A 14,677-nucleotide genomic window follows, 5' to 3' on the forward strand; every position below is an offset into this window, starting at 1 on the left:
CCGGCCTGGCAGAGACAGCAAGGGCTGTTCGTTGCTCCAGAGCCTTTCCGTTCACCTTCACACTCCTGGGCCAGACTACACTCAATCATATGACCTACTGAAGAGATAAGTCTTCAGTAAAGACTTAAAGGTTGAGACCGAGTCTGCGTCTCTCACATGGGTAGGCAGACTGTTCCATAAAAATGGAGATCTATAGGAGAAAGCCCTGCCTCCCGCTGTTTGCTTAGAAATTCTAGGGACAATTAGGAGGCCTGCGTCTTGTGACCGTAGCGTACGTATTGGTATGTACGGCAGGACCAACTCGGAAAGATAGGTAGGAGCAAGCCCATGTAACGCTTTATAGGTTAACAGTAAAACCTTGAAATCAGCCCTTGCCTTAACAGGAAGCCAGTGTAGGGAAGCTAGCACTGGAGTAATATGATCAAATTTCTTGGTTCTAGTCAGGATTCTAGCAGCCGTATTTAGCACTAACTGAAGTTTATTTAGTGCTTTATCCGGTAGCCGGAAAATAGAGCATTGCAGTAGTCTAACCTAGAAGTAACAAATGCATGGATTAATTTTTCTGCATCATTTTTGGACAGAAAATTTCTGATTTTTGCAATGTTACGTAGATGGAAAAAAGCTGTCCTTGAAACAGTCTTGATATGTTCGTCAAAAGAGAGATCAGGGTCAAGAGTAACGCCGAGGTCCTTCACAGTTTTATTTGAGACGACTTTACAACCATCAAGATGAATTGTCAGATTTAACAGAAGATCTCTTTGTTTCTTGGGACCTAGAACAAGCATCTCTGTTTTGTCCGAGTTTAAAAGTAAAAGTTTTCAGCCATCCACTTCCTTATGTCTGAAACACAGGCTTCTAGCGAGGGCAATTTTGGGGCTTCACCATGTTTCATTGAAATGTACAGCTGTGTGTCATCCGCATAGCAGTGAAAGTTAACATTATGTTTTCGAATAACATCCCCAAGAGGTAAAATATATAGTGAAAACAATAGTGGTCCTAAAACGGAACCTTGAGGAACACCGAAATGTACAGTTGATTTGTCGGAGGACAGACCATTCACAGAGACAAACTGATATCTTTCCGACAGGTAAGATCTAAACCAGGCCAGAACTTGTCCGTGTAGACCAATTTGGGTTTCCAGTCTCTCCAAAAGAATGTGGTGATCGATGGTGTCAAAGGCAGCACTAAGGTCTAGTAGCACGAGGACAGATGCAGAGCCTCGGTCTGACGCCATTAAAAGGTCATTTACCACCTTCACAAGTGCAGTCTCAGTGCTATGATGGGGTCTAAAACCAGACTGAAGCATTTCGTATACATTGTTTGTCTTCAGAAAGGCAGTGAGTTGCTGCGCAACAGCTTTTTCTAAAATTTTTGAGAGGAATGGAAGATTCGATATAGGCCGATAGTTTTTTATATTTTCCGGGTCAAGGTTTGGCTTTTTCAAGAGCTTTATCACTGCCACTTTTAGTGAGTTTGGTACACATCCGGTGGATAGAGAGCTGTTTATTATGTTCAACATAGGAGGGCCAAGCACAGGAAGCAGCTCCTTCAGCAGTTTAGTAGGAATAGGATCCAGTATGCAGCTTGAAGGTTTAGAGGCCATGATTATTTTCATCAAACTCCAGCGCAAAATCCTGCTTGCTCCTCATCTTCTGTCGTAGGTGGAACAGACGTTCTTCCGCCGCTCTCCCTTCAGGTGGATGATCGAATACCGCCCAGAAGCGGCGGGTGAAATCCTCGTAGCGGACAGTTCTCGAGTCTATTCCTCCCCACTCGTATCCCGAGGGCGCCGGGTGAATAGTGGCCAGGTAGAGTTCTACCTGGAGGAGAAATCCCTGGCACCCGGCAGGTGTACTGTCATATCCCCTTGGGAGCGAGAGCCGAATTCCACTGGACCCAGGTGGCGTAGTGGTAGCCAGTGTTGTAGGTGGTTGTGTGGTTGGAAATGGTGAAGGGATACCACCTCTCTCCAATCGTTCCATCATCTGGAACACTCGTTCCATTGTGGCACAGAGAGTCTGAATCATCGTCTCTTGACGTTGGACTCATTCCTCCATCGTCTCGGTAAATCCGGCTGTTCCTGCTGACTCCATATTGGTGCGTGTTTCTGTCACGGTGTCAGTGTAATGCGGTAGACGAAGTCAGGCGCAGGACACAGAACTCAATGAAAACGTAACTTTACTGAACACGTAAAGAAACAAGAAAACCTCCACGCAGGGAGGAACAAACCCGCTCACTAACGACACCCGAAACAATAAACAAACACGCACAGAACACAATGGGAGCCACAGGGTTAAATAGGGACGGAGTAATTACAAGATGGGAAACAGGTGTGAAACAATCTGACAACAACAGGTAGAACATAGAAACATAGAACATAGATCGGCAGCAGCTAGTACTCCGGTGATGACGAACACCGAAGCCTGCCCGAGCAAGGAGGAAGGGCAGCCTCGGCAGAATCCGTGACAATGGGACGGCTGTTAATCTTTTGGTCCTTAAATGAAACTGGTCACCTTTTTTATTAATCACAATTTTCTTTAACCAATTTTGTTGACACGTTCCTTACTTTTTCCTTCTTCCTCTTTCCTCTTCCATTTTTGCGGTAATGGTGCAATTATTTGGTTGTAATTTTGGGTAGAGCAGAAATTTCCATATGTTTTTGTTAGTTACATGTGCGACATAACTCCACCAGTCCTACCGATAATATAATTTTTTCTCAAAGAAAAAGGTTTATTTGATCAATTAGTATATTTGAGTTTAACCACAATATTTGTTGCAATATTTGTTCTGTCATTTCTGGAGGATTAAATTGAAATTACAACCAACTTTCTATGGCTTCTTTTAGAAATAGTGATATTTGGAAGATGATTTCCTTATCAAATAACTGAAAGTGAGAGGTTGTAATCTGAATAAAGGGAAAAAGTCCCTTCTTGAACATTGGGTGAGACAATCTTACTAATTTGCTAGAGAACCAGTTTGGATTTAAGTATAACTTTTGTATGACTGAAGCTTTTAGTGCTGGGTCTAATGCTTTAATATTTAATCATTTCTGTCCTCCGAATTCATATTCATTATATAAATAGGCCCGTTTAGTTTTGTCTGGCTTGCCGTTCCAAATAAAATGGAATATTTTTTTCTCATATAATTTAAAGAACTGTTCGCTAGGCGTAGACAAGACCATAAGCAAATAGGTAATTTAGGATAATACTAAAGAGTTAATCAGGGTGATTTTTCTACAAATTGACAGGTATTTACCTTTCCATGGTAGAAAGATCTAATCTATTTTTGCTAACTTTCTATAAAAATGTATTGGAGTGAGATCATTTATTTCATTTGGGATATGTATTCCTAGTATATCCACATCACCATCAGTCCATTTTATTGGTAAACTACATGGTAATGTAAAAATTGTATTTTTTAGTGATCCAATACGTAATATAGTAAATGTATCATAATTTGGTTGTAATCCAGAGAGGTTAGAAAATGTATCTAGATCCTCTATGAGGCTGTGGAGTGATTCAAGTTGTGGGTTTAAAAGAAAACATGAATCATCAGCGTTCAATGACACCTTTGTTTTTAAGCCCTGGATTTCTAATCCCTTGATATTATTGTTGGATCTGATTTTAATAGCTAACATCTCGATTGCCACAATAAATAGATATGCTGATAGTGGACAACCTTGTTTCACTCCCCTTGACAGTTTAACATTTTCTGAGAAATAGCCATTATTTACTATTTTACACCTAGGGTTACTATACATGATTTTAACCCAGTTTATAAGAGATTGTCCAAAATTGAAACGCTCCAGGCATTTATATATAAACCCCAGTTGTACTTTATCAAATGCCTTTTTGAAGTCTGCTATGAATAGCAGGCCTGGTTTCCCATATTTATCATAGTGTTCTATTGTTTCCAGTACTTGCCTTATATTATCTCCAAGGTATCGCCCATGTAAAAAACCTGTCTGATTAGAATGAATAATGTCTGACAATACATTTTTAAGTCTATGCGCTATACATTTTGCTAGAATTTTTGCATCACAACACTGAAGTGTAATGGGCCTCCAATTTTTTAAATGGATTGGATCTTTATATTTTCCACTTGTATCCTGTTTCAGTAATAATGAAATCAGACCTTCTTCTTGAGTGGCTGATAATCTACCATTTACATAGGAGTGGTTAAAACATGCTAATAACGGTCCTCTTAGTATATCAAAAAAGGTATGCCATCCAACCCTGGAGTTTTCCCGGACTTAAAGTCTTTAATTGCATCCAGAAGTTATTCCTCTGTAATTTTACCTTCACATGAGTCTTTATGTATGGCTGTTAATTTTAAATTATCAATAGAATAAAATGTCTACAATTTGCTTCAGTTAGAGGAGATGGAGGCGACTGAAACGAAAACATATGCTTAAAGTACTTTGCTTCCTCTTTCAAAATATCATTTGGTGAATCATGGGTGACTCCGTCATTTGTAACCAGTTTCAGTAAATTCTTTTTGGTAGCATTCTTATGTTGAAGATTAAAAATAATTTGGTGCATTTTTCCCAATATTCCACCCAGTTTGCTTTATTTTTACTAATATATTACACTTGATCTTTCTTGAATAAGTTTCTCAATTTCTTTTTGTTTTTCCTCCAATTTATTCTGAGCCTCTATGTTACAGTTTTTATTGCTGTCTATCTGTTCTGTTAGACCTTCTATTTCCTTTGTTAGTGTGGACTCTTTTGACCTAAATTGCTTTTGTTTTCAAGATGAGTACTGAATTGCATGGCCTCTAAAGGCACATTTAAAGGTGTCCCATATAATAAGAGGATTTGCTCTACCTATGTTATGTCGGAAAAAGTCAGTTAGAAATTCCTCTGTCCTAGTTAAAAACAAGTTATCATCCAATAGGCTTTGATAAAATGTCTAATATCCTCGCCCACGTGGAAATCCAGTAAGGGTAATGTATATGCCAATTACATGATGGTCCGAGTGCATTCTGTCCCCTTTCAACACTTTTTAAACTTTTGGTGCCAACGAGAATGACATAAGAAAGAAGTCAAGACGACTAGCTTGATTGATTCTCCGCCATGTATATCTCACTAGATCAGGATATTTAAGCCTCCATATATCTACTAGTTCTAATGTATCCATGACATTCACGATTTCCTTAAGAACATGAGGGTGATTGTTTGTAGTGTGATTTCCTTTACGGTCCATTGAGCTATTTAAAACGATATTATCATCTCCCACCATAATAATAGAGTCTTGAATTGCTTGCAAGGTTGATAATTTATTATATATATTTCAAAGAAGTGTGGATCATCATTATTTGTCCTTAAAGGTTAATGAGCCATATCTGTTTATGGTCCAATAACATAGTTAAAATAATCCATCTACCTTGTGTATCTGTTAATTAATATCATCACCCCTTTTGAGTTTCTTAGCCCATGGGAGAAGTATATTTTGCCCACCCCATTCCCTTTTCCACGCAACTTCATCTAGAATTGTTGAATGGGTTTCCTGTAAACAATAGATATTATATTCCTTCTCTTTGAGCCATGTAAATATTGTTCTTCTTTTGTTATTATCTACTAAGCCATTACAATTATGACTGGCTATACTTATTTCACCACATACCATAATGAGATATAAGTTTCAAATCTATTTGTCATGATATATGTTTGTAAATTTACCAATAAAAATACCATAGTGATTGAGTGTCCATATACAGTGAGGGAAAAAAGTATTTGATCCCCTGCTGATTCTGCTGATTCTGTACGTTTGCCCACTGACAAAGACATGATCAGTCTATAATTTTATGGTAGGTTTATTTGAACAGTGAGAGAGAGAATAACAACAACAAAAAAATCCAGAAAAAACGCATGTCAAAAATGTTATAAATTGATTTGCATTTTAATGAGGGAAATAAGTATTTGACCCCTCTGCAAAACATGACTTAGTACTTGGTGGCAAAACCCTTGTTGGCAATCACAGAGGTCGGACGTTTCTTGTAGTTGGCCACCAGGTTTGCACACATCTTAGGAGGGATTTTGTCCCACTCCTCTTTGCAGATCTTCTCCAAGTCATTAAGGTTTCGAGGCTGACGTTTGGCAACTCGAACCTTCAGCTCCCTCCAACTGTTGTCACCTTCTGACCAAGCTGCTTGGTGATGGTCTTGTAGCCCATTCCAGCCTTGTGTAGGTCTACAATCCCTGACATCCTTAGAGAGCTCTTTGGTCTTCGCCATGGTGGAGAGTTTGGAATCTGATTGATTGATTGCTTCTGTGGACAGGTGTCTTTTATACAGGTAACAAACTGAGATTAGGAGCACTCCCTTTAAGAGTGTGCTCCTAATCTCTGCTCGTTACCTGTATAAAAGACACCTGGGAGCCAGAAATCTTTCTGACTGAGAGGGGTTCAAATACTTATTTCCCTCATTAAAATGCAAATCAATTGATATCATTTTTGACATGCGTTTTTCTGGATTTTGTTGTTGTTATTCTGTCTCTCACTGTGCAAATAAACCTACCATTAAAATTATAGACTGATCATTTCTTTGTCAGTGGGCAAATGTACAAAGTCAGCAGGGGATCAAATACTTTTTTCCCTCACTGTAGCTATACCATGATATTTGCATTGTTACTAAGTAATCCTCCAATTGTTCTCCACTAACTGCCCCGCTAAAGTCCCTCCCCATCCCAAGTTGGGACGTCATCCCAGTAATCGGGTGACCACCCCTGTCCCCCGGATCCCTATGCCCCCGAGAGGCAAGGACCCATCCATCTAAAACAGCGCACACTGCCACCCACAAAACAGAAGCAGGCAAACCGCCAAAAGCATTTCCAATGCTCTCACCTCTCTCTCTATATAGCTATTTAAAAAATATATATCTATTCAAATATCTTGCATATCTTATTATCCATTATTATCAATTATTATGCGTAATAATGTCGGCAGTTCATGCGTATTATTTGAACCTATAACCCGAATTGCCATTGTATTACATTACATTTTTAACAAGCAATTATTATTTTGGCAAACAATTATTGTGATTCATCCTATATTCTCCCTAACATCCTTACCCCCTTGCAACAGATGAGGGATACACACACACACACATACACGCACATACGCTTACACACTCAACCCCTTTCCTCCACAATCAACCATAAGATTAGATGCTCAATGGTTGTTACATCCCAGAGCCCAAATCAAGAAAGGACCTGATTTACGAATGCATATACAGTTAGAGCCGTTTGAGAAAGCATGCAAGATTGAGCAAGAATGGACCACAATGTGAGATTTGATTAATCTATTTAATCTATGTCATGTCCTAGGTGATGGAGATCAGATCCACCCTCTTCACATGAGACACAAACGCTCTGGTCCCCCGTTGTAACCATTTTCCCCAAGCATCTATGTGCAGTCAGACCTTTGAATTGTAAAGTGTTACTCCTAACAAATAACTCATTATGGTTGCTGTCCACTACATTGCACTAGAATGCAGCAACCATTTGGCTTCTTGTACAGTGTGTGTCCTAATTACTAAATCAACTGTTCTAGTAGTTGACGTTTGCATGAGAAGACTGCCCCTCACTGGACACTGGGTTGAAGTGTTTGGAATAATGTGATAAAGTTGGTTGTATGTGATCTGTAATTAATAAAATATAATGAATATAAAAAACAAGGTATCTAACAAATGTGGATTGAAAGGCCAAGCAAATCATTGACAAGACACAGATGTATCTGAACATGTTTATTGTAGTATACTGTTATAATACATCATATGATGAATTAAAATAGCAATTGAACACATGCACTTCCATGTTATATCAATTCATAAAGGAATACATATTTTTTTACAATGGAAGTGGTTCCACTCTGTAGGCTACTGCTAACCACATCATTTAGCTGGTCAAATTAGATTGAACACTCTAGATTTGAACACTATCTCAAAACATTGCAATATCCAAAGTGACCCTGTGTCATGTTTCTAGTTACAATGTTACCAATGATTATCTGCTAAATTCATGGTAATCTCTGTCAGAGTAGTGCTACCTAACTGTATGATATACCGTATCACTGAATGTTACAATGTGTTCTTCCCCATAAGGTGTTTCTTGGTGTTCTTCTCCGGCCTGAACAGAATAATAAAGCATTTTGGAACAAATAATAAAAAGAACAACCCAAAGCTAGAGGCGATGATAGCAAATATCTCCACAGCTACAGTGAACTTCCCAGGAGAGCTGACATAAGCTGGGATAAAGGTGATCCAGACTGCACAGAATATGAGCATGCTGAAGGTGATGAATCTGGCCTCATTGAAGTTATCAGGCAGCTTTCGAGCCAGAAAAGCCAGCACAAAGCACAAGAGAGCCAGGAGTCCTATATACCCCAACACAGCCCAGAAACCAATGGCTGAACCCACATCACACTCTAGAATGATCCTTTGCTTGTAGGTAGTGAGGTTTTTAACGGGGAAGGGAGGGGACAGGACCAACCACAGAGTGCATATCAAAGCCTGGACAAACGTGAAGGACACCACAGTCAATCTCTGCTGTGGAGGCCCAAACCATTTCATGACATTACTGTCTGGAATTGTAGCCCTGAAGGCCATCAACACCACTATTGTTTTCCCCAGAACACAAGAGATGCAGAGGACGAAGGTGATCCCAAACGCTGTGTGGCGCAGCATACAGGACCACTCAGAGGGCCGGCCAATGAAAGTAAGAGAACACAGAAAACACAGAGTCAAGGAGAAGAGCAGCAGGAAGCTCAGCTCAGAGTTGTTGGCCCTGACGATGGCCGAAGTTCGGTGGCGGTAGAAGACGGTTGCCGTGGAGATGGCCAGACAAGCCCCGCCCACAGAGAAGGCAGTCAGGATTATTCCGAGAACCTCGTGGAAGGACAGGAATTCCACAGGCTTGAGGACGCAGCGGTCTCTCTCAGTGTTGGGCCAGTGGTCCTCAGGACAGATCAGACAGTCTGAAGAATCTGACCAGGACAAAACAACAGACATCAAATGTTAATAATAGCAGGTTCAGGTTTTATTTATTTACACATACAAATACATGTCCCACAATGCTGCACATGGGCAGTTTACAATAAAGAATGGTGAATTGCTGTGCAGCTTACATAAGATAATAAGAACATGAACGGGATTGATAGACACTACCTTTGTAGTGCTAGTAATATGAATAAACCACTACGTAGTAAACAATGACAGAAATGACCACACATTTTCTGCCAACTATTCCTATAGGCCTACCTGTGTTATTGCTGATCTCTCCCTCTGCACATGGGATACAGTCATAACAGCAGACAGGCTTTCCTTTCTGTGCAGCCTTACGAGTGCCTGGGGGACAGCTCTCACTGCACACTGACACAGGCATCTGTGTACTGTTCTTTACCCAGTTGATTTCCTTCTCGATGTGAAACCTCTGGTCAGGGGGCAGGGATGCATCATAGCGCCCCACTGTCACAAATTTCATCTTCCCACTCTCCCCTATCTGCCAGTTGACCAGCTCATAGGTGGCCACTGGGTCCCCGTTGGCATCGAAAGACACCTGGTACCCGTTACGGGAGAAGTTCACCCTCCTCAATCTCTCCAGGACCTGGTGGTTGGAAGGGCAAGGGAGAAAGTATGGAGGAAAGACAGGGAGAGAGGGAGAGATAGATGGAGAGAGAGATGGAGAGAGGGGAAGAGAGATGGAGAGAGGGAGAGAGGGAGAGAGAGAGAGAGAGAGAGAGAGAGAGAGAGAGAGAGAGAGAGAGAGAGAGAGAGAGAGAGAGAGAGAGAGAGAGAGAGAGAGAGAGAGAGAGAGAGAGAGAGAGAGATGGAGAGAAGGGAAAAGAGAGATGGAGAGAGAGATTGAGAGAGGGGAAGAGAGATGAGAGAGGGAGAAATAGATGGAGATAGAGATGGAGAGAGGGGAAAAGAGATGGAGATAGATAGAGAGAGGGAAAGAGAGATGGAGAGAGGCAGAGATAAATGGAGAGAGGGGAAGAGAGGTGGAGAGAGAGAGAGATGGAGAGAAGGGAAGAGAGATATGGAGAGATAGATGGAGAGAGGAAGAGAGAGATGGAGAGAGAGGGAGAGAGAGATGAAGAGAGGGGATGAGGGACGGAGAGAGGGAAAGAGAGGGAGAGAGGGAAAGAGAGGGATGGATTGAGGGAGAGAGAAACAGAACCCTCATTTACCTGATGTATTTATCAGAGGTGTTACTTCAGAACCAGCTATAATGTATAGTGAGAACTCTAAATAAACAGGACATAAAATATCAGGACATTTTACTTTCATCTAGTCATTCACCTGTGTTGGTTTCACATTGAGGTTTTTGTCACAGTGCACAGTGGAGTTTGCGCTCTCTTCACAAACAATGCTGTGGATGGCGTGTGCTATGGCGTAAACAGCTTTATACACCATGTTAGTGACACGCAGCTGGGAAGTATCTGTGTAGGGGGTTTGCAGCTGATGTATATCCTCACTACCATCACACACCTTCTCCTTAACCCCTAAACCTGTAGTAGTCCCTACAGACAGACAGACAGACAGACAGACAGACAGACAGACAGACAGACAGACAGACAGACAGACAGACAGACAGACAGACAGACAGACAGACAGACAGACAGACAGACAGACAGACAGACAGACAGACAGAACGTTAGATAAGTAGATAAATAGATAAATAGATAGAGAGATAGATAGATAGATAGATAGATAGATAGATAGATAGATAGATAGATAGATAGATAGATAGATAGATAGATAGATAGATAGATAGATAGATAGATAGATAGATAGATAGATAGATAGATAGATAGATAGATAGATAGATAGATAGATAGATAGATAGATAGATAGATAGATAGATAGATAGATAGATAGATAGATAGATAGATAGATAGATAGATAGATAGATAGATAGATAGATAGATAGATAGATAGATAGATAGATAGATAGATAGATAGATAGATAGATAGATAGATAGATAGATGGACACTGTAGATACCTATCTCCAGCCGACAGCCAAAGGCTCCCTCCCAGAACTCAGTGAGCAGGGGAGAGCTGGACACCTTCTGGGGGGAGAGGTCCAGGAGGAAGTCCCTGAGGCCGGGGATGACAGAGCGCTGGATGCCAAATCCGATGGCCCCGGCACACAGGCTGAAGTGCACCATATTTGGGTCGGTGATCCAGGCCTCACTCCCGATCCACTGGCGGGGCGGAGAGGGCAGACGGTCCAACTCCTTCAGCAGGATCCTCATGTCCGCAGTGGCTACGAATGCAACCACCACCCGGGCTGTGGAGCTGTGGGGAACATGATTAAAACATAAAACATGCTTGTCATGTTTGTCATTCATTGGAATGTCTCAGTGAAGTGAACATGAAGATCAGTATTAATCAAAACTTTTGTCATGCTTGAAATATGCAAATCGTGTTGGTCTCACAGGTCAGCTTTGGGAAAACAGAGAAATTAATAACAATAGCAGCTTTTACAAATATGGTTTTGTGTGAATGAAAAGTTCACAAGTAATCATGGATGACCTGCGGATCACGTCGGCCACCCGTTGCACTCTGCTGAGTGGGTTGGTACGGTAGAAGGCTTCAGAGTACTCCACACAGATGCCCTGCTCTTGTGCCGCCTTTAGGAACGCTGCCATGCCGTTATTACCGTAGTCGGAGTCGGAACGGACCGCCCCAATCCAGGTCCAGCCGAAGTATCTGATGAGGCGGGCCAGAGCGGCAGCCTGGAACTGGTCACTGGGGATGGTTCTGAAGAAGGTTGGAAACTGTTTCTTATCACTCAGACACGCACAGGTGGAATAGTGGCTCACCTAGGTAAAAACAGACAGTCGAAAACATGAAAAAGAACATAATGTCGGCCAAACAAGTCTCATTTATAGGCTACTTCCTTATTTTTTCCCTTTAGCTATGTAGTATGATGTTAGGGATACATTAATAATAAAAAGTAAATGTATTGTTTTTCATTAGGCCAGAATGAAAAGGATACACATTTCTACCCAAGACCTTGGTCATTCTACTCATGTTGAAAATAGTTTAATAAGACATACTGGTGCTGAGAAATACATGAGTAAAAAGTGTGACACCAATCCCTGGTCTCCCATAACAACCTAGCCTATGAAAGATAGTCCTCAGATTGTTTAAATGCCTCCAGACGTTCTCCAGACTCATAGTCCTCAGTCTATGTTCAAATGCCTCCAAACGTTCTCCAGACTTCCTCCACATAATTTCACACAGAAATGTATATTCCTGAAGGAGAGGAGAATACAGTTGGAATACAATAAGTTAAAAGTAGATTTCTTTCCTGAAAGAGAGGAGATTAAAGTTGGAATAGAGTAAGTTAAAAGTTGAAGTCTTTCCTGAAAGAGAGGAGATTAATGTTGGAATACAGTAAGTTAAAAGAAGCTGAATGATTTCTTTCCACAGGAGTTTACCTGAGGAATGCCAAAAGGGCCGATGATGCGCGACATGCTGATGGTAGGTGTGGAGGCAGACTCGCCCACAATAGCTGTCACCGTAGCCGACCCCGAGCACTGTTCTCCGGTATCAAACATGGGGTCCAGGCCGTTAGCCAGCTGGAAGGCCACTTTCACGGCCATCGGGACTGAGGCGCAAGAGTCGTGCACTTGATAACCAAGCGTGACACCCGGTAGCAGGTCCGAACTGTTGTTTATTTCCTCAACTGCGAAGACCATGGCGCGCGAGAAGCGCAACTCACGGGAATCCATACTGTAAATAGAAGATGGGTGAGTGAGCACCTCTTGACTAAATGGTAAACTAGCACGTAGAATGTATTTTTATTGAATAGAGTTACCAGGGCAAACAGCCTAATATCTATTCTCATATTCCACACTGTCTATAGGCCTACACATTTGTTATCTGCAATTGAGGACATTGTAGGATAGCCTCCATTTTGAAAATATGATCCTTTGTAACAGTAGGCTTCACCTACTCTCTATGACACAAACACATGGTTTCTCTGTCTTTAAACACACTGTTTATCTCTCTTTAAAACAAAGTTTATCTGTCTTTAAAACACTGTTTATCTGTCTTTAAATCACTTTATCTGTCTTTAAAAACACTGTTCATCTGTCTTTAAAACACTTTATATGTCTTTAAAACACTGTTTATCTGTCTTTAAAACACTGTTTATATGTCTTTAAAACACTCTTTATCTGTCTTTAAAACACTGTTTATTTGATTTTAAAACACCGTTTATCTGTAATTAAACACATTGTTTATCTGTCTTTAAAACACTGTTTATCTATATTTTAAACACTCTTTATTTGTCTTTAAACACACTGTTTCTCTGTCTTTAAACAGACTCTTTCTCTGTCTTTAAACACACTGTTTCTCTGTCTTTCAACCAAGCGTGACACCCGGTAGCAGGTCCGAACTGTTGTTTATTTCCTCAACAGCGAAGACCATGGCACGTGAGAAGCGCAACTCACGGGAATCCATACTGTAAATAGAAGATGGGTGAGTGAGCACCTCTTGACTAAATGGTAAACTAGCCTATAGAATGTATTTTTATTGAATAGAGTTACCAGGGCAAACTGCCTAATATCTATCCTTATATTCCACGCTGTCTATAGGCCTACACATTTGTATTCTGCAATTGAGGACATTGTAGGATAGCCTCCATTTTGAAAATGTGATCCTTTGTAACAGTAGGCTTTACCTACTCTCTATGACACAAACACTCGGTTTCTTTGTCTTTAAAACATTGTTTCTCTGTCTATCATAAACAGTTTATCTGTCTCCCCACACAGCCACAGTCCCTGTCCCCCACTCCCTCTTGCGCTCACTGACCTCCCGGTGCACTGCAGGGGTTCAGGCAGGCTGGTGTAGCTGTGTTCCACAGTGTTCATGTCGTAGTGGATGGAGAAAGCACCCCCGATGACAAAGTCCCCGTCCTGGGAGAACGCCGGAGGACGAGGGGTGCCCTGGAGCCTGCATCTGACAGACTCCAGCCCAGAGCCAGAGGCAGAGGCAGACCAGAGCAAGGAAAGCCCACCAGCCACCACAGCCAGATGTAGAAGACCCAGACTACCAGCCAGACTTGGATCCAGAGCAGGAGCCGGAGAGAGACTCATTCCCCTGATGTGTAGAAGGTATGGGGTAACACAGCGCCACACAGACCCATGTCGGTCAGGTTGTCTCTCTACTCCGAGTTAAATACTATCCCACTGGCTTCTTCTGTGGGGATTCCTCTGGGGATCACATTGTGGGTATGGCCATGTCAGGGAGGGAGGGGCTAGAGGCTGCTCTGCTCACCCAGTCAGGTCCTGCTTCTTTAAGCTATAGAGAGTTTATGCACCAGTGTAAGCCCTATGTTGACTGTAGTGGTTTATATAGACATAAACATACAGTAGACACACAATAACAATCTGCCTCTCTTATATTTCCCCTACAGTCTAGTCCTCTTGGCATGCTGGCTCTACACAGTATTTCCCCTACAGTCTAGTCCTCTTGGCATGCTGGCTCTACACAGTATTTCCCCTACAGTCTAGTCCTCTTGGCATGCTGGCTCTACACAGTATTTCCACTACAGTCTAGTCCTCTTGGCATGCTGGCTCTACACAGTATTTCCACTACAGTCTAGTCCTCATGGCATGCTGGCTCTACACAGTATTTCCCCTACAGTCTAGTCCTCTTTGCATG

General features: G+C 41.7%; 1 protein-coding gene across 1 annotated transcript; it reads right to left on the bottom strand.

Moving 5' to 3' along the window:
- Positions 1–7,794: 7,794 nt before the first annotated feature.
- On the bottom strand, positions 7,795–14,171 carry LOC121568295 (extracellular calcium-sensing receptor-like). The gene is made up of 7 exons (XM_045220971.1): positions 13,826–14,171; positions 12,448–12,742; positions 11,537–11,826; positions 10,995–11,299; positions 10,300–10,508; positions 9,256–9,601; positions 7,795–8,981 (listed from the first exon to the last, which is right to left on the bottom strand). Exons 1-7 carry the CDS (start codon positions 14,107–14,109, stop codon positions 8,077–8,079), a joined length of 2,634 nt encoding a protein of 877 aa, XP_045076906.1. The 5' UTR covers positions 14,110–14,171; the 3' UTR covers positions 7,795–8,076.
- Between the last annotated feature and the right edge of the window lie 506 nt (positions 14,172–14,677).

This window comes from Coregonus clupeaformis, chromosome 6 (assembly GCF_020615455.1).
Source record: "Coregonus clupeaformis isolate EN_2021a chromosome 6, ASM2061545v1, whole genome shotgun sequence".
NCBI lineage: Eukaryota > Metazoa > Chordata > Actinopteri > Salmoniformes > Salmonidae > Coregonus > Coregonus clupeaformis.